This window comes from Protopterus annectens, chromosome 13.part0 (genome assembly GCF_019279795.1).
Source record: "Protopterus annectens isolate FY-2018-M chromosome 13.part0, PAN1.0, whole genome shotgun sequence".
Taxonomy (NCBI): Eukaryota; Metazoa; Chordata; order Ceratodontiformes; family Protopteridae; genus Protopterus; species Protopterus annectens.
Genome location: NC_056747.1, coordinates 1,150,357,085 through 1,150,381,228, shown reverse-complemented (window position 1 = coordinate 1,150,381,228; position 24,144 = coordinate 1,150,357,085). Strand labels below are relative to the sequence as shown.

The following is a 24,144-nucleotide window of genomic DNA, read 5'->3' as shown; positions in this document are numbered from 1 at the left end:
GATTTATTGCTCTAAGAGGTTGAGAGGTATGTTCTCCAGTTGTCCATTGAGTTCACTCAGATAGACTGGGACTAGGCCCCCTTTACAGGCTTATCAATCACCCTCCATCCCTTGACATACAAGGCTTCTGACAGGGTTAGAGTCCTATGACCCACTTGTTCCATACACTCAAGGGCACCAGTGTCCTTACCGATGGTCCATAGGAATATTCCCATATGGCCCATTCATTCCCTATTTATGAGCTCACCAGCCCCATCTCTCATCAGAGGTGACAGTTAGGTTGTAGAGAGTGGCCTAAGTGGGTAGGTGAGGCAGACCTCCTTCCCCCTGAAGCTCCTAAACTCTCTGTGGCAGTTTCCTCAATTTCCACTATAGCTGCCTACTGCAGGACATGTGTCTGCCTCACACAAATGCCTTATCTGGCTTCCTGTGCTGCAGTACTGTTTAGTAATATGTGCTCCATAGGGTCATGCTATAGGGGTGTAATACGTATCATTCCCTCTATGTGTTACCCAAGTGATGATCAAGGGACGTCTTCCTTCCTTCATGGCCAGTCACTCCCATGCTCCCAGTTCCATTTCACCAATGTATGTGTCTCTAATTGAACATGGATAATCCAATTCACAATCATGGTTACACCCCCATGTGAATGAGGGCAGGGTCAAGAAATTCATACTTTTGTCCTGATTTATTTCCCTTTAATGATCATACTTTTATTCTGATTTATTCTCTTTTAATAAAGTGTTTGTTTAAAACATGACATTTCTGGATGAAGGTTGTTGCATATGTGTTGGTTTGGGAGCTGTCTCAGTCTAATATATATGTTTGTCCTTTTCAGGCCTCAGAGAATCATGGAAGTCCACTGCAAAGCATGAGGTCTCCATTGCACTGCTCTCTCCGTGCATCATCTCCTTCATCAGATTCAGTCTTGTCTTCTTCTTCTCCGTTGCTAAGAGGAACTGCCTTCTCCTTTGACACCTCCATTGTAAGGCGGACACTAGAGGAGGGGGAACAGGTCTCTTCACCAGTGGCACGTTACCAGCCTTTAACCAATGCGTCTTCCCAGGAAGCCCTAGGTTCTTCTCCCACAAGCTCTCCATCCAAATCCTGCCAGAGTTCAGACAGTTCTCCAGTGTACGTCAGGCGAGAGAGGAGGATGGGCAGACATAGTGAAGGTAATGTATGTAGTACAGTTGCTAAGGAAGTCTATAGCTGCTAAGGAAGTGCTATTTGTATAAAGTGATTCAAATGAACATTTTAATGTCAACATAACAGTATATCATAGACATGGAAAAAAGAAAGCAAATAATCTGGAAAGCAAACACTATTGCCACTAACAACTTGCATACCTTTAGAGTCATTTGCTTCTGGCCTCTTAGTTACAATGTGCTTAACAGTACTTATTGCTTTTAATGGAAACACACAGATTTTTGAATTTGGAGTGGAATGAGACGGCTTCTGTATTACAGCGCTAGAATGTATTATTACAACTAAGAGGGGCGATGAACAACTACTGCAGAAGACAGCAGGAAATACTTAAGTTGAGGAAGATACCTGATCATAACATAGCTCTTTCGACTTTTTACTTTATGAATCAGAGACAAAGCAAACAATAATCAGGGATGCAGGCAGTTATATTTTACTTTTAAAACAATATTTGTGCTAACCTAAATATTTTGAATAATAAGAACTGTGTCATGATGGTTTACATGCTTAAAAAACATACCTTTTTCTAGTTACAAATTTCAGAGGCAAAATGCTGAGACAAAACCAGGGGCATGCCATCTAGAACATATGAACACTATGTGTCATTATGAGGCACATGAAAATAACATACTGTATAATCATTTTATATATGATGCAATCGAGTGTTAAATGCCTTTCAGGAATAGAGTTGCTTGATGCAGTACAGTTAATTCATGGTCAGAAATGCTACACTTTCTGTGTACACATTCTGCCTTGCTGTAGAAAAGTCTTCCTTCTTCTTTCAGATGAATGTCGGGACAGTGGGCCGGGGGAGGCAGGGAGCCCAACACTTGGTTTAGATAAGAAGACAAAACGGAAATTTTTGGACCTTGGGTAAGTAAACACTAATGAACTACCAGATGTTTCTGATTCTCACGGAGAATGAGTCTTATATCTTTTATGTAGTGTTTTCTTTTTGTATTATAGCATGTTGTTTCCGTTTGATATCAGCTGCCCAACGGATTAAGTCTTTTTCAGTGCTCTCTGCATAATGTGACATAGATTCACCAAGGCTGCGTTGTGTAGATTTTTTTTTCATCCCTTTTAGTACCACCCCTTGTTGCCATGGCTATCTTACTGGTTTAGCTTGGCTCTTAGTTAAGCAGCTTACCTCACAGCTGTTAAAGGTGATGCATCTTGGCTCTTAGTTTGTTTGTTGTGTCTGACTGATAAATTATTTCAAGTGGAAAAAGGGGAGCAAAGAAATCAACTGAAATGGTGCTAAGAATGTGAAGGTTTGTTACAGACTCCATGCTGTTTGTCATCTGTCTGATGTAATTTCATAGGTTCTTGCATGAGTCGTTTAGAGATACATCCTGCATGAATCTAATGCTTTATAAATCCTGTGTTTATGCCAGAGTCACGCTAAGAAGGACATCCAAGGGAAGGAAAGGAGAGAAGGCTTCCAACAGATTGTCCATGGGCAGCAGGTACGCAGATCCACTTTACAGCCAGCTATATCACAAAGCTTCTTTAGACTGACAATGATTTTAGTTTTAAAGTCTTCTTATATTATTTATGTAATAATTGTCATTTTCCACACAAAGGAAACACACACACACACACACACACACACACACACACACACACACACACACACACACACACACACACACACACATATATCTATCCTTCTATCTATACAAAATACCCTCAGTTCCAAAGTGTAATGGCATCACTTTTAACCCTGCTGACTGGCTCATATTTGACAGATGGAAATAACGGATTGAAAGAGTGTATAATGACTGATGATATTTATCAGCTGAGCTCGGGATGGATGCAGATCAATGTGCAGAATAAATGTTTATGATGTTGGAAATCTGGCATGCTTACGTTGGCCTATTTACCATGAGACAGCTATAAGATATTTTTCTATAAAATGTAATACTGTGCCCAAAAAGAAAGATTGGTTTCCTACACTTGAAGTAGAATAAATCTGAGATGTAGATGTGAGAAATGTATGATTTTTTCTGTGTATTGAACTTAGCTGTGCTTTAATAAATGTAATATGTTTCCGTTTACGTACTCGGTCTTTATCACAAGTTGCAGTGCTGCACACATAATATATCAAAGTTTTTTACATTTTTCTGATAACTTAACTGTTGTCTTTCCGAAAAGCAACAGTATATTCACCTGTAGGATTACAGGAGGGCATTTGATGCCATCTGGGTAAGAAGTGATCCTTTGGTATGTATGTAGTTGTAATGACAGGAAGTCTAGAAAAGAAAGGGGTGGGGGCTGGGAATCCAGGCTAGAATTCTGGGAGTTAGTGTGTCAATTACGCCTGGACGCCTGTGTATACTTGACTGAATGACCATACTTCATTGACCCCTGCCCTAAAATTAAGGGCAAATAAATTATAAGAAGTTATAAGAAGTGTACACATTGTATTTGTAGTGTAAATATATGAATGATAAATGTATGTATTGATATGATAAAGTTTTTTTAATGTTTTTAACATGGTTTTATAGTTTCAGAAAGTGTTAGATTAAACATAGTACTATTAACATCAAAAGAATGGTTGTTAACATGGGTTAGTTTGGGGATTGTCAGTTTAGGATGTGAGCTAATGAAAAATGAAGTACGGCTTTATATGTGTAGCAGGATGTGATTCTGATGAAATTTCCTGTTAGGAGACGAAAGCGCTAAATCTTTATTGTTTATTCCTGTTGTGGCGTGTGAAATAAATTTATATATTGTGTTGCTGAATTCTTGATGCTGGACTTTTGGGATTGCCTTTATTGGTGCCGAGGTGTCACCAGCTGGAGGTTGTGTATTTTCCATATTTAAAAAGGCAAAAGACATACTTTACATTTTAAATATTTTCTTCAGACTGGCATTAGCCCTGGCTTCACATTCTGTTTGTTTTAAATGCAAAGAATCCTACTCCAACTCAGCCATACTGATGCAGCATCGAATGCAGCTGGGGGTATCCCCTGTAACTAGGTATCCCCTAACCATACGTACCAAACCAGTTATAACCAGTGGCACACAGAGAAGGTAACTGTGTAAACTGCACCTAAAGGAAAGTCATCTCTACACGATGATGTTCCATGCCACCTGAATTATCAACGTTTGCTGTACTAGGTAGTGCCTTTTTATTGGTAAGGTTCTCAGATGGTTTAGCAGTTGCATCTTTGTACATTTGCAAAGTGTAAGTGGCTGATTGATGTTTCTACCTTGGTGGAGATGCTTTCAGGTAATTCTATAGGTATGATTCTTAGCCCTTTAGTATTCTCTCTCTCTGTCTAAATGAAAAGTAATGCTATTTTGGCAGTTCATGTTTAGCTTAATATGTTCAGTTTTGCCTGTCTTCACACACAATAGACTGGAAATCCAGTAAAGTCTGCTTTATCTTCACTGAAATACGTCTGATCTGGTTTTGTTTCATAGCAAAACGTATAGATAGTACTGATAGAATAAAAAGTAAAAGCAGCAGGTGACATGACAGTAAAGATGAACCACAGTCAAAAGCATGTCAAAACAAATGAACGTACCTATGACATAAGAAGGGATAATGCACCACCTGAGCACAGCAAAGATATAGGTGGGGATCATGATTTTATTTTAAACTGTAGAGAAGGTGACATACTGGATAAAACAGAATGAGTCATTTAGACTGTAGAAACTGTGGCATTTTGAATAAAGCAGAACAGAAGAATGTAACTGATTACCATGCTTAATGCTACTACCATGTCAGGCCTAAATGAGACCTACAGGATTAAAACTATATTGAAAATGAGAAATGTATACTGTTAATTGAGTATGTGATACTGCTTTTGTATAAAATGAACACTGAAAGGTATATTTTAGATGATTAAGAAAGTACTTTTTGACAGAAACACTTGTATGCTACATTTTTATTGTATTCAAATCTGGCCATGTGTCACTAAACAACTTTTTTGTTTTGACTGATAGAATAAATGCATTTTCTTTGACCAGGTTCTTGTCTCCCTACATAATGGGTCCTTTTCTGAGTGGATCTTGACCTTCGGATAAAAAAAAAATGTACCTGAAACTAGGTCAGTGTAACTGAGATGTTAAGGTCATCATTCCATTTCTGGCTGGGGGGGGGTTTGCTGACTGAAGTTCTATCCTTCCCCTGACTTTTGGGCTTATGTTTTTATACAGATATGCAGTAGTGTTGAAGAATGTTGTCCCCATCTATGTGGTAACATACCTCTCATTTGGCTTTCTACCTTATAATGCCACAACTTCCATTTCTCATGACCCCATTGCAACCACTGATGCTCATACTGAGCAGCAGAACTCTGCTTCTAGAAGAAGTGAGCAGGCAGTGCCTCATTATTCCTCTTCCTCCCACTATCATCATCAACTCCACAAGCACCCAGGATGTTACTCGAACTTGGGTCATCTGGGCCGTAGCTTGCTTTCCTTGCTCTACATCACACATATGACTACAATTAGCATTAAAACTGTTCATTCTAAAAATAAGTTAACTAAGGTTATAATCATGTTTAAATATCTTAGCAGGTTTTTAAGTTTTATTAGAAAGTTAAATAAAAATGTTTGTGCTTTATATTGGATAAGGCACTGCATGGGTTAAACTTTTACATTTAGTGTAGTGATCTCTATGTTATTGGTTAATCATGGTTTACTTTTGGTAAAACAAATATTGCTTAATAAGCTCATTGGCAAATGTAACCAGAGTAGCTAAGTTAGCACAAGGTGTTAATAAACTCGTACATCACCACAATGTACTAAAGAATAGGGATTTGCCTGTTTTGCGAGCCATAGAATTCTGAAATAGGGAAATCTGAGACCGAATATTTTCAGTGTAATTACTGTTGCTTTCAATTTGCTGCCTCAGGAGCAAGAATAATAAATGTGAGGGTGTAGGGGACCCCCCTGCTATCAGGGGTGTATGTGGGGGGTGGGCTTTTTCTACCACAGGAAATTGTAAGTTTTCATCTCAGAATCCTTTCTTTCAGAATGCTAAGATTTCAAACATCTTCTCATATCCTGAAGGAAATTGATTTTTTTCAAGTTACATGCTAGTTCATCTGGGTGCTACATGTAAAACACTGAACTTAGGTAGCTGTATACGTGCTTATGGTTTAAATTTTGTTTATCTTCTCTATCAGAATTTAACATCTTAGATCACTCTTTCTAAAAATTCCTCGAATGTATACACTTTTTGAAGATGAATATCTACGTGTTTGCCACTCAGTTATGAAATTCCGTACCAGAAAATGTACTGAACAGTTTATCACTCCATACTTATAATTGTCTTCTTTGTTTCACAAAGCAGGTGTTCATATTTTCAGCCTTTATTTTTGTCTTTTCCCTGCCTTGCCATTTAGCCTCATACACATATTCATCCTGTTGTAAATAATGCTAATTTGTATTGGAAGTACTCACATTGTGTTGGTTTTGAAAAATCCAGCACTCAGTGGATAACCCTGTGGATTTCTGTTCTTTACTAAACTGAAGTAATAAGTACATAAATAAATAATAATTCAGTGTTACACTTGCATTATCTAGGGGATAGTGTCTGTCGTAATGTAATCTGAAGATCTGGATTCCATACTTGTTCATATATCAACATTAGTCTTTTTATCTGCATATAAGTATATGTGTCCTAGGCTATCCATTCTTAGTACAAGATTCTGATTTTCAATCTATTCTTGCACAAGCCTGTTTTCTGGGTGTACCAGGAGGAGCTTTTTGTTTATTGGGGTGTGCTTTTTGCGCACTATCTTGTGCTGTCCAGCAGTGGTTTCTGCTCTTCCTGCATTCACCATTGCTCCCCCTTTCCTACCATAGGGTGTGTCTCCACTTGTTTGAGTCCCTTCATAAACTAGGTCATAACTTTCTTTGCACTAGCCCATGGTCTCCCATCATTAGCTTGTGTCTCTTCTGCGCTAGTGTGGGTTCACATTGCAGTAGTTTGAACTGTCCATGCATTTGTATGTGCTGTCTAGTAAATAGTCTGTGCTGTTTCCATACTGACCAGTGTTCATTGTGCTCTGGTTTGTCCATTTCTAACACAAAAGTGTACTCTCTATGCACTAATTGCACTTTTCATGCACAAGACTGTGGTGTTTCTGGACATGGTGTGCTCTGCATGAACTAGTATGTGTGTTCTGTACACTAGAATGTACTCTTTGTGCACTAACTGCACTTCATCCCATGCACAATAATCATGCCATTTCTGCACTACCCATGTTACTTATGCATAACACTGTGAACTCCATGCCCTAGACTGCACTGTCTATAATCTACCTGTACTTTTCTGCACTAAATTTGTACTCTCTACTTATCTGTGTTCTTCATGCACTATCCTGTATCTTGTATATACTAGACTGATCATCTATGAAATACATTTTGATGTAGCCTATGTATACTTCTTACTATGATTTAAAAATGTTAACAAAGTAGGGCATCTCTAAAAAAGATGATAGCGATGCAAACAACTTGTTTTAATACTGTAGCTAATTCCTAACTCAATGTTCATATTTAAAACATTTTGTTTGTTACATTAAACATGTAAGTACAATAAATGGGGTTCTATGTATTTTAACACTGTCAGTTTAACACAAAGGGTTAAGGATACACAGTTCTTACAAGTTTCATCCCATAGTCCTGGGTTTAATTTCATCAGTTCCTAGACTACATTTGTAAACTGCATGATTATTAGCAAATTTCTCAGACCAACACTGCTCCTGTTTCAGTCATGGAAAGAGGCATGTATGTCTAGTCAGCTGAAATGGTTTGCAAAAAAATAAAAAAACAGCTTAATTTGGGATATGTGTACATCATAACAGTTGGGATTATCACACTCAGAGAACATTGTATGCAGATATACTTCATAATCCAGCGTATGAGAAAGGTTGAACAAAATATTGTACATCTTTCCTTAAAATGTAATGAAATAGAATTATTGAGCAGGACACAGAGTAGGATGCAGCTAGTATGTGGAGATGAAAATTATTGAACAGGACACAGAGTAGGATGGAGCTAGTATGTGGAGATGAAAATTATTGAACAGGACATAGAGCAGGATGCAGCTACTATGCAGAGATGAAAATTACTGAACAGGACACAGAGTAGGATGCAACTAGTATGCGGAGATGAAGAAGTGAAATTTCTTGCCTTTTAAGAGATGGTAGTACAGTCAGGCTAGCATCAATGTCAAAAGCAATGCACCCTAAAGGGATATCCAAGATATCCTCGTCCTTAGTTTTGAGTTGGGCTTCTATACCTGGGGCATCATTCACATGAGCATGTCATGCTCTGGTCTCAGCCTGGCTTCCAGAAAGCTCTCATTGCAAGAAAAAAAATGGACTGATGTTGAGCCGTTGAAAGTAATTATGGTGAACAGAAAAAAAAAGAAACTTTCACCAAAAGCAAGCAAATAACTGAAATGTTTTGTTTTTGAAGGGTGGCAACCCCCCACCTGCAACCCCCATGTGGGGGGGGGGGGCACCTAGACTTATATATACCAACTCCAAGTCTGCACAAAAATGGAGAAAAAAGCAAACTTCACTGTCAGTAAAAGTAAGTTCGGTGAACAACAACTGATTTTTTGCTTTTGCCAAAATTACTTTCATTGACACGACTTCAGTCTCACAGAGGGAGTTCCCAGTGGGAGTGAGTGTGCACCAGGGTTCAGCTCTCTGAGTCCACTGCTGTTCATACTGGTGATGGACTACATTAGCAAACAGGTCGGAGGGGAAAGATCAAAAAAGTCGCTATATGCAGACGATGTGGCATTACAGGCACACTCTGAGCAAGAACTTCAGCAGATGAGAGGGGAATAGAATACAAAACTGAATGCACAAGTTGAAACTCAGCACAGATAAGTCAGTTGTAATGGCAAAAAATTGGAGAAATCAGAAGAAGCTGAGAAATGTGACAGAAGGGAAGATAGTGCAACAGGTTAACAGCTTCAAGTATCTGGGAGGGGTGGGTGAGGAAAAGGGAAGTCGCTACAATCAGAGGGACTACAGCCAACTGCCATAGTGTCTCAGGTGTAGTGAATGACAGAATGCCAAAGAAGCTGAAAAGTAAGGTGTACAAGACAGTGATGCGACCAATACTACTGTATGGTACAGAAACCTGGGCAGTAAAGGCAAAGCATGTAAGAAAGCTAGAGGTGATGGAAATGAAGTGCCTGAGAAGGGTGGTAGGATGCACTCTGTGGGACAGATGAAGAAATCAGGACATAAGAGCAGACACCAAAGTAGTTCCAATTGCAGAAAAGATCAGAGAACAAATTACGGTGGTTCGGATACATGTGCAGAAAAGCAGAAGACAATCTGGTGAAGAAAATTTGGGACAGAAGGGAAGAAGGTAAGAGAAAATAAGGATGTCCAGCAAAGAGGTGGATGGATTGTGTGAGAGAAGATATGCGACAGTCATGTTGAAGAAGGCAGGAAAGTGGCATTGAATCGAGAGAGTTGGTGACAGTTCCGAAACAAGAAAAGAAAACGAGCAGGTAACGGAATATCCAACTGTTTATTGTACGCAAGCGCTTTCACTGAACAAAATACTTCAGCTTCTTCAGACAAATAAAAACTATTCACTTCCCAGTTTAAAAACCTAACACAAACCTGCTGAGTCAGTGGGCTGGGCCAGCCCAAGTACATGATGTCATGCAGCATTAAACATTTAAAGCAACACTGACTAATTAAACCATGTTGCCCAAATGATAGTCTTAAGCATCTAAAAAAGGTTGATAAAAAAGTTTACCATTTCCAACCCAAGACGAAAATTAAATACAAATACAACTGGGATGGTAAATGATGCTTAAAAATAGACCATTGTTATATAAAAAATAATGATAATAAATAAAATGTGTACTGTGTCAATGTGTAGTATTGAAATATGTTATATTATGTTATTAAATGAAGTTACATTATGTTAATGTAAAAAAACAAAATGTAAATACATCATACAAGACTCATTTGCCCTGTCTTGTGATGTTATACATGTAAAAACATATAAAACCATAAAAAGTCTTACTCCTAATCATCATCTTCTTTCGGCTGTTCAATGTTAGGGGTCGCCACAGCGGATCACCTGTTTCTATTTCTTCCTGTCCTACTCCTAAACAAATATAAAAAGAAGAAAAGTCAGTTAGATGTTTTAAACATTTTTTATATGCCTGGGTTAATTATATTTAGTTTAAACTTTATGCTGGATTAATTCAGTTTGGTGTAACTTTGCAGAGTTTGTATCTACATCATATGATTGTTGCTTGCTATCTGCTTGGGTTTTGTATGATCTTCTGATATTTTTTGCAGGACTGTTTGACACTGAAATGTTTATCAGATTTCATACATCTGGTTATCCTTGCTGAGTTGTTTTGATACCATGGCAGAAAAGCAATGCAATAGTGATTGACGTAAAAAGGTGGCCACGCAAAGAAACATCAAAACTTGACATTCCATCAAATATTTCATAAGCATTTTTTCAGGGGGTTTCACCCCTACACCCTCTACATTCCTGCTATTTATATATCTCATTACATCCAAGTGACATCTCCAGGTGCATCTGCAGTTAACTCCTACTGATGCCTCTAGGCGTCAAATATTGCTTATTCACATTTGCATCAATAATTCCAAAACCATGCTGTGTACAAGGTTTTAAAACTTTTCATCTTAACGCTTACACAATAGCAAACTCAACTGAATTAATATTTGATCTCTGTCTAGTGCAGGTAAATAGATATTAACTGTTGTTTTTATGATATTAATTTATATAATTTTCACATTTTTGTAAATATTTCAACAACCAAGTAACAATGACAGAATTCCTTAGCCTCATATCAAAAAGTTCTCAATTGGATGATTCTGCTCACCGTATGTGTGTAACTTGAATGGTTGCTGAGATATTGTAAGTTATTTACAAAATATTACAAATATAATAGTTATTGTGTTTACTGTGACTTATAAAATTCAGTTTAAGACCTAGAATCTAAAGAATACTACCACTGGAAAAACACCGTTTGTGCTGAAGAGTTTGCCATTTATACTTCTTTCATAACCACTATGGTTCCAGAGATATGAACATTTGTTTGAAATGTGAGAACATTATTTAATTCTGTCAAAAGGCTTAGGCTCCGCCTATTGAAAGTTACAGTGCAAACTTCCTAAGCTCCACTGGAGTGAATGAGATATACGAACAATGAGATTGTTGTACCTTAGAATAAGTATTATTCATGATACAACAATCTCAGTTTTACCCTCCCACTTACTGTGATCTCTGTGTTGTGATCACACTCACTAGTGCCATCTCATTTGTAATCACACTCACTAGTGCATTATTCCTTAGCTTGGCACCTCTTATGGGTGCTCTCCCTTTTAATTTGGTTATGGGATTGTGGTAAATGGAACTAATTATTACTGGCTCAAGTACTGCAAATATTTGTTTAGAAATCAAAAAGTGTCTGGCAAACATAGATTTTTATCAAAACAATTCATTTCAGTGGCAGCTCTATGCATAGCACTACTAAGGGTATTGACTTTGTTATACTGAGTCCTGAAACATTTTAATGGACTTTTGTTAGCTTTAAAGACCTCAAAGGTATCCACAGATGACCTTGAATTTAAGGAGGCCTCTGTAATGCAACACGTTAGCTGAGGAATATGATATTTAGGAGGGTCTAAAGTTTAATGCCAAGTCTGTATGGAACACTTCTGGACAGGTATGGAAATGTTGGCTAACAAAGACACTAAGAAAGGAGTTGCAATAGCAAAGAACAGGGCATCGGAGGCTCTGTACCAGTTTCTGGAAAGTGACTCAGTAGACGGCACAAAAAAACTCGATCAGGTAGCAATGCAAAGGCAGAAAGATAAAGAAGATAGTCAGACACCCTTCATAAGGGATGCCAGCAACAACCTGCTCACCAATCCACAGGACATCAAAGGCAGATAGAAGGAGTATTTCCAGCAGCTTCTGAATGAAGAAAATCACACAGAAGCTGTACTGCCCCAGAAACAGCCTACAATGAGAGAAGAAGAGGAAATTACCCTAGAAGAAGTAAGAACAGTACTAAGGAAAATGAAGTCAGGGAAAGCAGCAGGCTCAGATGAGGTCACAGCAGATATGATAAGGATGCCGGGTGAGATAGGGGAGAAATGGCTCCTGAGGATACTCATAGTAGTGTGGAGAGAAAGGCATATATCAGATGACTGGAGAATAAGCATACTCATGCCAATGTGCAAGAACAAAGGGGACATCCCCAACTGTGGGCAGTACAGAGGAATCAAACTCCTATCACATTGCATGAAAGTTCTGGAGAGGGTGATCACTAAACAGATATGCAGAGCAGTAGAGTGTAAGATGGGAGATGAGCAGTTTGGATTCAGATCAGGATGCACCACAGCTGACATGATGTTTGCATTGAGACAGATTGTTAAGAAGAAGCTAGAGATGAGGAAGGAGTGCAACTAGGCATTCCTAGACTTGGAGAAAGCATATGACAAGGTTCCAAGAAAGCTGATTTGGCCAGTACGGTGGTGGTTCGAAGTCCCAGAACCATTGGTAGAATTAGTGCCGGCTATATACAAGGACCCAATGACTCCAGTACGAACGGTGTTTGATCTCACAGAAGGGTGGCCAGTGGGAGTGGGTGTGCACTAGGGTTCTGCTCTGAGCCCACTGTTATTTATACTAGTGATGGACTACATTAACAAACAGGTCAAAGGGGACAGATCAACAAAGTTGCTGTATGCAAACAATGTGGCATTACAGGCAGACTCTGAGCAAGAACTTAAGCAAAGGATAGGGGAATGGAATGCAAAACTGAAGACACATAGGATGAAACAAAGTACAGATAAAACAGTGGTAATGGCAGTAAATTGGGGAAATCAGAAGAAGCTGAGAAATAAGGTAGAAGGGAAGATAGTGGAACAGGTTAATAGCTTCAAATATCTGGGAGGGGTGGTTGAGGAGAAGGGAAGTCTGAAGAGGTCAAAGCTAGAATCAAAGAGGCTGCAGCCAACTGACATAGAGTATCAGGCGTAGTCTATGACAGAAGAATTCCAAAGAATCTGAAAATAAGGTGTACAAGACTATGGTGCCACCAGTACTGCTGTATGGCACAGAAACTTGGGCAGTAAAGGCAGAGCAGATGAGGAAGCTAGCACTGATGGAAATGAAGTGCCTGAGACAGGTGGTAGGATGCACACTTTTGGACAAAGAAATGAGGACATAAGAGCAGAAGTCAAAGTAGCTCCAACTACAGAAAAAATCAAAGAGAACAGAATATGGTGGTTTGGACATGTGCAGAAAAGCAGAAAACAATCTGGTGAGGAGAATTTGGGACAGACAGGAAGAAGGTAAGAGGAAACGAGGGGATTCAGCAAAGAGGTGGATGGATTGTGTGAGAGAAGATCTGCAATAGTCAGGTGTGAGTATTGAAGAAAGCAGGAATGTGGCATTGAATTGAGTGAGATGGCAGCACTTAACATGACACTCAAACCCATGTATTAAGTGGGAAATAGGGGGTTGATGTTGACGATGATGATGATGATTATGGAAATGATATGAATTGTAGACCAGTAGCTTCATTTATAACTGAGATTTGATTAGGGGAAATTTTGGGAGCACATTTAAAGGCAGCTGTCCCAAATGAAGTCTTAGTGCTTTAGAGCACAGGCAGGGCTGTACTGGTAGGGGGTTGTGATTTGTTATCATACCAGATCAAAGGTGAACTAGTATGATAGAGGAATTACCAGTGTGAGTATGTTACCGAGGAAGGAATTTCTTACATATTTTTTCCTGACTTACCCTTCAACTGGTTATTTTGGAACTTTGCCAGAATTAATAGATACCATCACTGATTCAGTCTTGTGTTACCCAAGTTAAATTATCTTGGGTAATATTATTGCTTAAACTGATAATGAATCTGTGAAACTTGTCATGGAACTGGCTCATGGTACAGGCACTCATCATTGCACAGGAAGTTGCTACTGTGATCCTCTGTGACCCTTCATGGACTCATTAGCAGGGAGTGGTTACATCTGGAATGAATATTTGTGGAGCCTGCCACGTACTTACACTACTGTATTCTTTGTTTCATTCTGGTACTGCAACTGAATCCACCACCTGTTATTGAATTTGCTTAATTTAAAAACATCAGAAACTTTACTCATGGTGTTTTGCTGCCTTACCAGTCCAGCTCCTTATGGATGATGGTGTAGAAGACCACCTTTCCTAATTACACATTCTCTAAGGCTTTAATATAGTCATCCCAGAGTGTATACCCCTTTGCCTGCTATGATAGAGAACAGAGGAACGACCAGGGACTCAGGTACTAGTCGGAGTGCTAGTTAGTATGCACATGGAGGAAGTCATGCCTTCTTAAAACGTATTGTCACACTTTAAGAGTGCATAACGGCACATGATTTAACAGCTTTGATGCAGTTCTCATCAATATATCCAAGTTGTGCTTGAATATGGACAGTGTTGAGCTTTGTTTTCTGTCCCTCCAAACTGTTCTGTTGATGTTGCAGAAGAGGTTCTTATCCCTAGACCAAGTATTTCTGATGCTCTGATGTCAGTATCATTTTGTGCTTCAGTCAAAGCCATGTTTGATGAAATGATGTACAGCCATATAACATGAATTTCATCCATTTAATTAATATGTTTTATAGTATGGTTTTCTGTTTCCTTTCTAGAGTCAGTGTAACTCTACACTTTTCCTTATGAGTTTTTTCCTTTTGGTTTTCTGTATTGCTAGTCTGTATAATGCATACCTTGTTGAGTATTGTATATTTTCTTTGCAAAGAACTGCCCCCTGAAAAAGAGGCATGTGTTACTTTCTAAAATGCCAGTACCAGATTGTGTCCTACTGGGAGAGGCCATATTTCAACTTCAACTAAGCCAACGTCAGATTTTACCCTGTAGGGAAGACTCCATACTAGTCCCCACAAATCTAGTAGCAGACTGTACTACATAGGCAGTGGTCACTGCTACCTCCCACAAAACAACATCCGACTGTGCCATGCAAGGATGTTATCTGTCTTACACTGCTCTGTCTCATTTTATTTTTATGCTGTCCATTTCATCCTTGCTAAACTCCTACTAGATCAGAGCCAAAACATCTACAGGTCCATAGCATTTCAGTTAAGAGATGACTTGATTATTAAAATAAATTCATACCAGACCTGTTAGGTAAGCACAGGACTGTGTAGTATTGTGAAGTTTTATCTGAAATGTTCATCATATAGAACAGATTATGAAAAACATCAGGACTCCTGAGATGTGAATTCTAGTGCTGTAGATGATCACAAATGAACTATAGAGTTAACAAAGGCAGACTGGTCTGTGCATATTCTTATAGCTTTAATGATGAACCTGTAGTCAATATTAACCCATCAGACTGACTTATTTTACTACATTAATTTACAGGTTGGTGGACTGGTTCACAAGATAGCCCCTTTCTCCACAGCCAGTTGGATTAAACAAACATTAAAAAAAAAACTTTAAAATACTAATCAAGTGAGTGGCTTCACCCCCTACACTCCCAAATGTAGGGGTATGTGCCCCCTACACCCCTCTAATTAAATATATCAACTCCGAGATTGCTCTACATTGACAAAAAGGGCAATTCCTGATAATGGCCAACTGAATTTTTTCCCAAGGAATAAATTTGCGGATGTGGCCATTCACGGTTTACAGCATTTGCTGTATATTTGTTGATGATTGTGTGATCAAAGAATACACTCTTCGATTACATAATGTAGACTTATTGTCTTTCATCCAACAGTCTAATGATTCCTTAAAAATGACCAAATTATTTGACAAATTTATATTAATAGGAATGCTGTTCCATAAAGTGGCCATTTTATTAATAATATGTGAGAATTTTAGTTTAGTCTTATATAAATGCATCTGGCAATTCACATTTTTATGTATTAAGGTCTTATCACATTTAAAAGTGCCCATATTAAGCATTGCTTGCAAAACTGGAATATTAAAAAAAATATTATAGGCTTATATAAATTTTCCGTGACTGTATCTATAACTTATTGAGTAAACTTTCAACTGACTACATCTGTTTTCATAGTCTAAATCCTTAACTGAAAGTGTTCTTTTAGTAAATTTTCTCTGTACACCTTCAACTTCACATGGCTGTCCCTGGGTATGTATGTGTATACATATATATATATATATACATATACGTGTGTGTGTGTGTGTGTGTGTGTGTGTGTGTGTGTGTATATATATATATATATATATATATATATACACACACACACACACACACACACACAGACACACACAGACACACACACACACACACACACACACACACACACACACACACACACACACACACACACACATAAAATGCTGTTTTATCCCAAGATTAAACTTATAAATGATCTAAATACCATTTATAAGGCATTTTTCATCCCTTGTTGTTAATATTTTTAAAATATGACCAATCTTCTTTAGAGCCTGACTACAAACAGCTTTAGTATGATTTTCAAAAGATAGACTTGAAGAAATCATAACTCTTAAATCTCGGATTGGTCTGCTTCCTTCAACGGAATAGCAGACAAATAAATGTAGTTACGTAATAATGAAAGTGCATGATATTACTTTTTTCAGTACTGAACTTTAAACCTATAAACATAGCCCATACCATCAATATGCTCATATAGACATTCAAAGCAATGATCTTTTTCATTTTGCAAATTGAATCCGCTTTTGCAGTCATCTGCATATTTGTATATCCAAAAGTCTTTATTTTTTGAATTGCTGAAAAAAATATTGAAAAGTTCAGGTTCCAAGATAGTACAAAAAGGAATGTAGACAGTGTATCTCTAAATTTAATACATGGTACCTCCGTTACATAGCCACTCCATAATCCATCTCACTATGTAGCTAATTCACATTTAATTTTTGTAAACATTTACTAATCACATTGTATGGCATGCTATCAAAAGCTTTAGATAAATCCAAAATATGTAACACAAGGAGACAATCTCCACTCCAAAGCTTCAGTTATATGATCATAGAAGCTATCTAAAGTAGTTAGTATAAATCTCCCTTAATGAAGCCGTGTTGTTTTGTGCCAATAATATAAAGATCTGTACCAGTTTTATACAATGATTCAATTAATCAGATCTCAAAACACTATCCCAAAATTGAAGCTAAACCTATTGGCCTGTAATTTTAATAGAATATTTCTTTTCTTTTTTGTAGAAAGGAATTATACTGGGAGATTTTCCACTGGTCTGGCACATATCCTTGAATAAGAAATGTATTAAAAATGTTATGTGAAATATGGAGCAATGTATTCTTGCTGTTATTTAATAATTTACCCGGAATCCAATCTGGACCCATTGAAGATGTCTTTAATTTTTTTCCAGGCCCTCTGCAATTATATTTTTCGTAATTGTGGAGCAGTTACCATTAACTATAACTTGATCATAATGTTTATAAAAATCAAGATTGTTATTATACTTAGATGCAAAGAAAATTCACTAGATGTAGTCGAAGGGTCACAAACATCACAGTTATTTATTTTAAATATGTCATTTGTTGCAGTGGTATTCTTTAATGAGTTAATATGTTTATAAAAATATTTTTTGTTTGATGTGTCATAGACATAGCTTAGTATTTATTTCTGATGTCCCCAATTTAAAATTTTAAATCTGACGTGTGATTGTAGATTATTTTATTCCTAGAAAGTGACTTGTTTTATACACATTAAACTGGTATTTATTCTTTCTATGACTTCTTAATTCATTTTTCTACCTTAAGGGGTAATTCCTAATTCCAGTGAGAGTGGACAATCTCGTTTTACATTAGAAAATAATAAAATTATGAGTAACCAGTATACAAAAGACAAAGAGTGTGCCATGAGTAACTTGTTCCATTCCCTATCTTGGATGTTGATGATTCATTTCCTTACTTTTTCAGGGAGTCTTCTGAAGGTTCTGTCAGGTCCTCACCATTTGTGCCTTTCTCCTGGTTCACAGACAGCAGTAAGGGTTCAACATCTTCTGGTAGCCCGGCTTCACCTAGTTGCTCACCCAAAACAGCATCAGAGGGTTTCAGTCCCCGGAAGTCTGCCTCCCAGGTAAACGGAGTCCATATCTGTATTCATTTTTTTTTTTGCTGTAAGCTTTCTATTCTTATTCCATTCAGTGTCACAATGTTCATCTTTATTTTTGCTGTTGCTGTTTCTACTACAACACAAGACAGCATCATTTAATTTTAAAGTGGCCTATTGAATGAAGGATAGCTATATGTAGTTGTTATGTAAAAGTAATGTTTCTACATAAGTAGTAAGGGGGGGGGGGACAAGTGATCCTTCAGTGTGTTGTGCAGAGTACCATTCTCAGAAGAATCTTGTAGTTGGAATGCACTGGATTTATGTCACTGATGCTTCATGCAGTCACTGCAGTGGTCTGCTGTTAATAGAAAGATCAAAATGAGAAATGTTCTCTGTAGTTCCCAGAACATAGGTTAATTTCTGATACTAAGTGTGTGCTCTAGTTGCATACATACCAGCTAATGTAGCCTGCAAACCAAGTCATCATTTTAAAGTATTTATAAACAGGACATTCTACCTATAATATAAAAATTTCCATTAGAAAACTTAATATAATATTCAGGTTGGCCACTGCATTGAATTATACACTAGGCAGCATACAGGAGAAATACTTATTTTTTCCACACAGAGTGTTCTGCTTAAATCTCCCCAAACAGAAAACACAGGGATGCTACTAGAAAACTGAACAATAATATACAACTGATGGTGTACTCACTAAGACTTAAATACCCAACGTTGACATCAATAAAGTCGACCAAAAAAGGTAGATGACACAAATGCCAACAGTGTAGTACGTGTGCACAAGGACAATTCTCCATGCATGTAAAGTTGTTGTGTCTTTCGGCTTTTCCTGGTTAGGGGTCGCCACAGCAGAACTCCGGTCCGCTAATGATTGGCAGTAGATTTTTACGTGCCGAGTTGCCAGCCCTGATGCACAACCTTCAACGAAGGTACGCCCATTCACGCATGTCTCCACACAGAAGACGCTCTAGCTGAGAATCGAACAGTATAACATCTTACTTGTGAGGCAACAACGCTACCGCAGCACCACCACCGCAGTCTCCATGCATGTAAAGTAAAAGTTAAAAAGTTTAAAAGATAAAGACAAAAACTTGCAGTGGGCAAGCCCCCCCTTACCCTTTCACCCCCACCACCTGCCAATTATATATATCAACTCCAAGACTGCATAATCCCCAGGGAATGGGAAAACTACCCTGCCCCAGAGACCATCAGTCTTGCACACCTGTTGATCATCTGCTTTCTCAGCCATTATGTTGACATTCAGGAATTTCAACCAAGGTACCACTCCCTCATTAATATATTTGAATGTGTGTTGTAGCCTAAACAGATTCCTAGGAAAAGGAGGTGATGTTCTTTCATATCTAGGCACAGCTATTCAATACTGCTATAGGTTGGAAAAATAAATCTTATTTATAACATAATACTGCTCACTGTTTTACTATTAGATTCTGCAATGATGCCTTCTATGCAGGCATAATGCACATTATAAATATCCCTGCTTCACATGGATATACATTTAGGAATAATACTGGGAATTCAAGTGCAGTATTTTTAAAAGAAATATATTTTTGCTAGTCTTTTTCCTCCTGCAGCTGACGTTCAGTGAACCTAGTGCCTCTCTCATCACTCACCAAGACTACCTACACCTCTTAGCCTTCCCCGTACCTACTGCAATAAGGGTTTGGGCCAGCAAGGAGATCAAGGTGTCCTGGATCCCCATCATACTTCTGACAGGTGTATTTTCATTGTATTTTCTCACACAACATGTGCCATAGTATTACCCCATGGGTAGGATGTGCAATGGATGGATTGCAAAAAACTGTACCTAACTGCTGCAAGGGGCTGATATCAGCAAGCTACCCTGCCTACCATCAGAAAGCACTGTGCAGTTGTCCCCCCCCCCACCTCCACTAGGCATGTCCACCTGCACTTTGTGCCCCATGTGTTTTCAACCATCCCTCTTCCCCTCCCAAAAAGGGCAAACTGCCAGTACGTCAGATACCCAAGCTGCTAATTGAACCTTGGTCATCTGTTTTATAGTCAAGGCTTTATCCATTTCTTCCATGGTGCTGACTTTTAAAAGAGATGTTAACATAGGAGGTTACAGAACTAACAGAGTATTGGCATTAGAAATTTACACTGCTTCAGTTATCCATATTAACACACTAGAGCTATGTTTTAGTTTATCAAGCAGTATATGCATTATAAATCATTATTGTATTCTGTGTTAAATGTCCTCTAAACTCATAAAAAGTGTATTGTTCAGTTTATAGATGGAAATCACATTTTCCAAATGCTTTATGCAGGGAATATTTGAATGTTTCATTTCTATTAAAACGTTGTGCAATACAATCCTTGCATGTTAACAGAAAATGTTTAGGCAGCTAAACTGACTTCCAAAAAAAAAAAAAAAGGATTAATAAATATTTAGACAAGAAGACTGAGATTTAAGCTAACTGCTAGAGTTTGCCTACAGGTGCCTTGCTGGGTAGGACTCTACGGGACTAAATGTAACTGAAATAATAAGGTTTTGATACAGTTGCCTTGATGCAATTTTAAAATACAGGTATGTGGTTTCTCTTACAGAGGCAGTATTTAAGCAAAGTAAGAAGGAATGAAAGGCTAACAGTTGCATAGTTGGCAGGTTCATATGGGTATTTTATGCAAATTCAGAGTAGACATACGCTAGATAGCTTTATCATTTTTGTTAAACATGCAACTTGAGAGCCTCTTTAGGAAGGGCAGAATCACTTCAGTTTGTAACTTTGATAAGTGAGAATCGGCTGTCTCATTTGCACAGTGTTCAACTGCTCAAAGCTCATCTCCAAATCTGTGTGACCTCAGAGGTAGTGTTATTTATAGATTGGAGAATGCACCACATGGTGAGGTGCACTGGGGCTTGCCCAATCCAAAAAGTACTTTTTTACATTTTGCTGCTGATTGTGACTATAGCATGATTCAAGCAACAGGCAAGGAGCACATGAAATTCCAGCAGCTGCTCTTCAAGTTAATAAAGGAGATCCAGGAAACTTACATGGTTGTGGGAATCTGATGTAAGTGAATGGCTCACGTCAAAGTACGTTGTTAGTAGAGAATGATTTTATATCATATGAAAACAGAGCAGAGCTCATGTAGCATGCCAAAGCTGTTTCGAATGTGCAGTTTGTAATATTGTAAACAATTTATTCTGTTTAAAGGAGGCATATTATCCACACAATATAATAACAGCTATTGGTCAGGATGATTTTACACAATATGCTCTGAAATATAACTAGGAGACTTTTGTCTATATGCACACAAGGTATGCTGCTAAATTAATTTAAGAGGGATGTAGACAGGAATAGTAACTACTGATTGCTCAGTTTATGCCCCATATGCACTGTGAGGGGAAAATGATATATACTGATGTTATATGTGTGTATGAGGTTGCAGAGTTACTGCTGCTGGTCACAGCAGCCCACTGTGTTTGCTTGGAAAGATGGGGTGTTGAAGGATCCTTTTCTGGAGGTAACATGGGAAATTTTGTTCTTCCATTTGTTTTGGCCTCTCAAGATGGGTGAAAATGCCTCTTCTGAAGCCAGACAAGGGCTGTCACCCGTGGTGTCTTGGCAGCAGGTGCAGAAGCTGGTGGCTGCAGAGTTACATCATCAGTTAGACACCTGTATTAATAACATGGGAGACATTCTGGAATGACTTTGTGAGCTACTTGACCAATAAAGTCCTAGCCAACAGGCCACTGGAAAACCCCCATCACTCTAGTCTGTGATGCATGGGGATGTAACCGTAAGAGCTAGGCTGGCAGACAACCATAGCAGCAGCCTGCCATATTCCCATCCCGCTGCCCCCCACACCTTTTTGCATCATTGTCCATACCTTGTAAGCTTCCCAGCCCTTATTATTACCTCTTATCCACTCACTGTGTGTCCATCCACTGTCCAGAGCATACCTTTTGTTTGTACAGTATGCTCAGATAAGTGTGTCTGTGTTCCATGCTTGTCTGCATATGCCCATTGCCTGTTTCTCCCTCTGTCCCACCCAAAATGTTACCTCATTACCTTTCTCTTCTACCTTTTTCTGTTTTAATAATAAAAATGGGATCAACCCTATAAACAATTCCCCTCCCCCAACATCTGTTTCTTGTGCTCCACCTGTTTTTCTCACTGCTCCATGTAATCCACTTCCGTACGTACATATCTACCCCTTTTGTCCTATTTACTTGAGGAACAGATTGGGCACTCTGTTTTGCACACCCACATTGTGCTGTGCTGCTGTACCTCTGGCTACATACTGGGTTGTAGTCTGGTAGCTATGCAGTTTCATGGTGTACTGCTTGGGGACTGGGGTACAGACAGACTGTTGTCTTATGATGTCATGCACATCATCTGAGTACGCTATGGTAGTGATACACCTCTGGTATCCTGCTGGAGTGCTGAACTACATGTTAACACTGTCCATCTCCTTTAATACATGGCTTTACACTAAGTATACAGGTGTGCCCATCTGCTTTACTATATGGCTTTATATTAGGTATACAGCCAGGTGCCCCTCTTCTTTATTACGTGGCTTTATATTAGGTATATAGGTAATGGATTTACACTAGGTATACAGGTGTCCATCTGCTTTATTATGTGGCTTTACACTAGGACTACAGGTACCTATCTGCTTTATTATATGGCTTTATAATAAGTATACAGGCAATGGCTTTACACTACATATGCAGGTGGCCATCTGCTTTATTACATGGCTTTATACTATGTTTACAGGTGCCTGTCTGCTTTATTATATGGCTTTACACTAGGAATACAGGTGCCTATCTGCTTTACTATATGGCTTTACATGAGATATACAGGTAATGGCTTTGCACTACATATGCAGGTACACATCTGCTTTATTATATGGCTTTACACTAGGTATACAGATGATGACTTTACACTAGGTATAAAGGTGCCCATTTGCTTTATTACTTGGCTTTACACAAGATATGCAGGTGATTGGTATAAAGGTGCCCATCTGCTTTATTATATGACTTTACACTAGGTGTACAGGTGATATCCATTCCCAATTTCATCAATAATTATCATTTTCCTACACGTAGCGAGTGCCTCAATTTTATTGCTGCGCAGTCATACTGCGTACATATATAAATCACAGTCCCATTGTGCAAAGGGTCATCACATATCTGTAATGTGGACACTAGATCAGTTAGTAAACAGAGATAAGCTGAGGTGTTAAAGTACAATATTAAGGATATGATTCTTGACCTATTGAGTAAAGGGTCTGAAATGGGAGAGAATGCTATAAAGCTCACTTACATAAAATATTATACTCACTGGATCTGTATAATTTAAAGTGTATCTGGTAAAATACTTTGCATGCTGTTTGAGTGAGCATTTGATGGGGAGAAGGTTGCCTTTATGTGGAAATGACAAGATCACCCACTTAAAATGGCTGTTTTACTTTAAGATCTATGTCGCTATTATTAATAGAGTATAGCACAAGTAGCCGTTATTTCAGTGCGAGATATTGTGGCATTTCTTTATCTAGAGTATCTTATTTACTGAGCTTCACATGTTCTTAGATTAAATATCTAAACCTGATTCATGACAAACTCCTGCGAAATCAATTGGTTTTGAGTCTTGCTGACTAAAGTAGGCCTTCATGACAATATCTCATTAACAGCGGTAACTAAACTGTACAAGTATAGCAGGTTATCAGATTCTCACTGGGAGGCTTATAACAGCCAATTAAAGTAATTGCTGCTGTGTTTTAAAGAGCTATAAATGGTAATACTTTCAGATTTGCAAAAGTTTGACGAGGTATCAACTGAAAAAAATTAT

At 38.2% G+C, this 24,144-nt stretch overlaps 1 protein-coding gene across 1 annotated transcript in view; it reads left to right on the top strand.

The window, feature by feature from the left end:
• Positions 1-24,144, top strand: part of SAMD14 (sterile alpha motif domain containing 14) — a 785,691-nt gene that overhangs the window by 573,414 nt on the left and 188,133 nt on the right. Inside the window, exons 4-7 of the mRNA XM_044055147.1 lie at positions 839-1,175; positions 1,992-2,079; positions 2,604-2,675; positions 18,151-18,310. Of these exons, the coding sequence (XP_043911082.1) occupies positions 839-1,175; positions 1,992-2,079; positions 2,604-2,675; positions 18,151-18,310 (657 nt within the window). The remainder of the gene's footprint in view (positions 1-838; positions 1,176-1,991; positions 2,080-2,603; positions 2,676-18,150; positions 18,311-24,144) is intronic.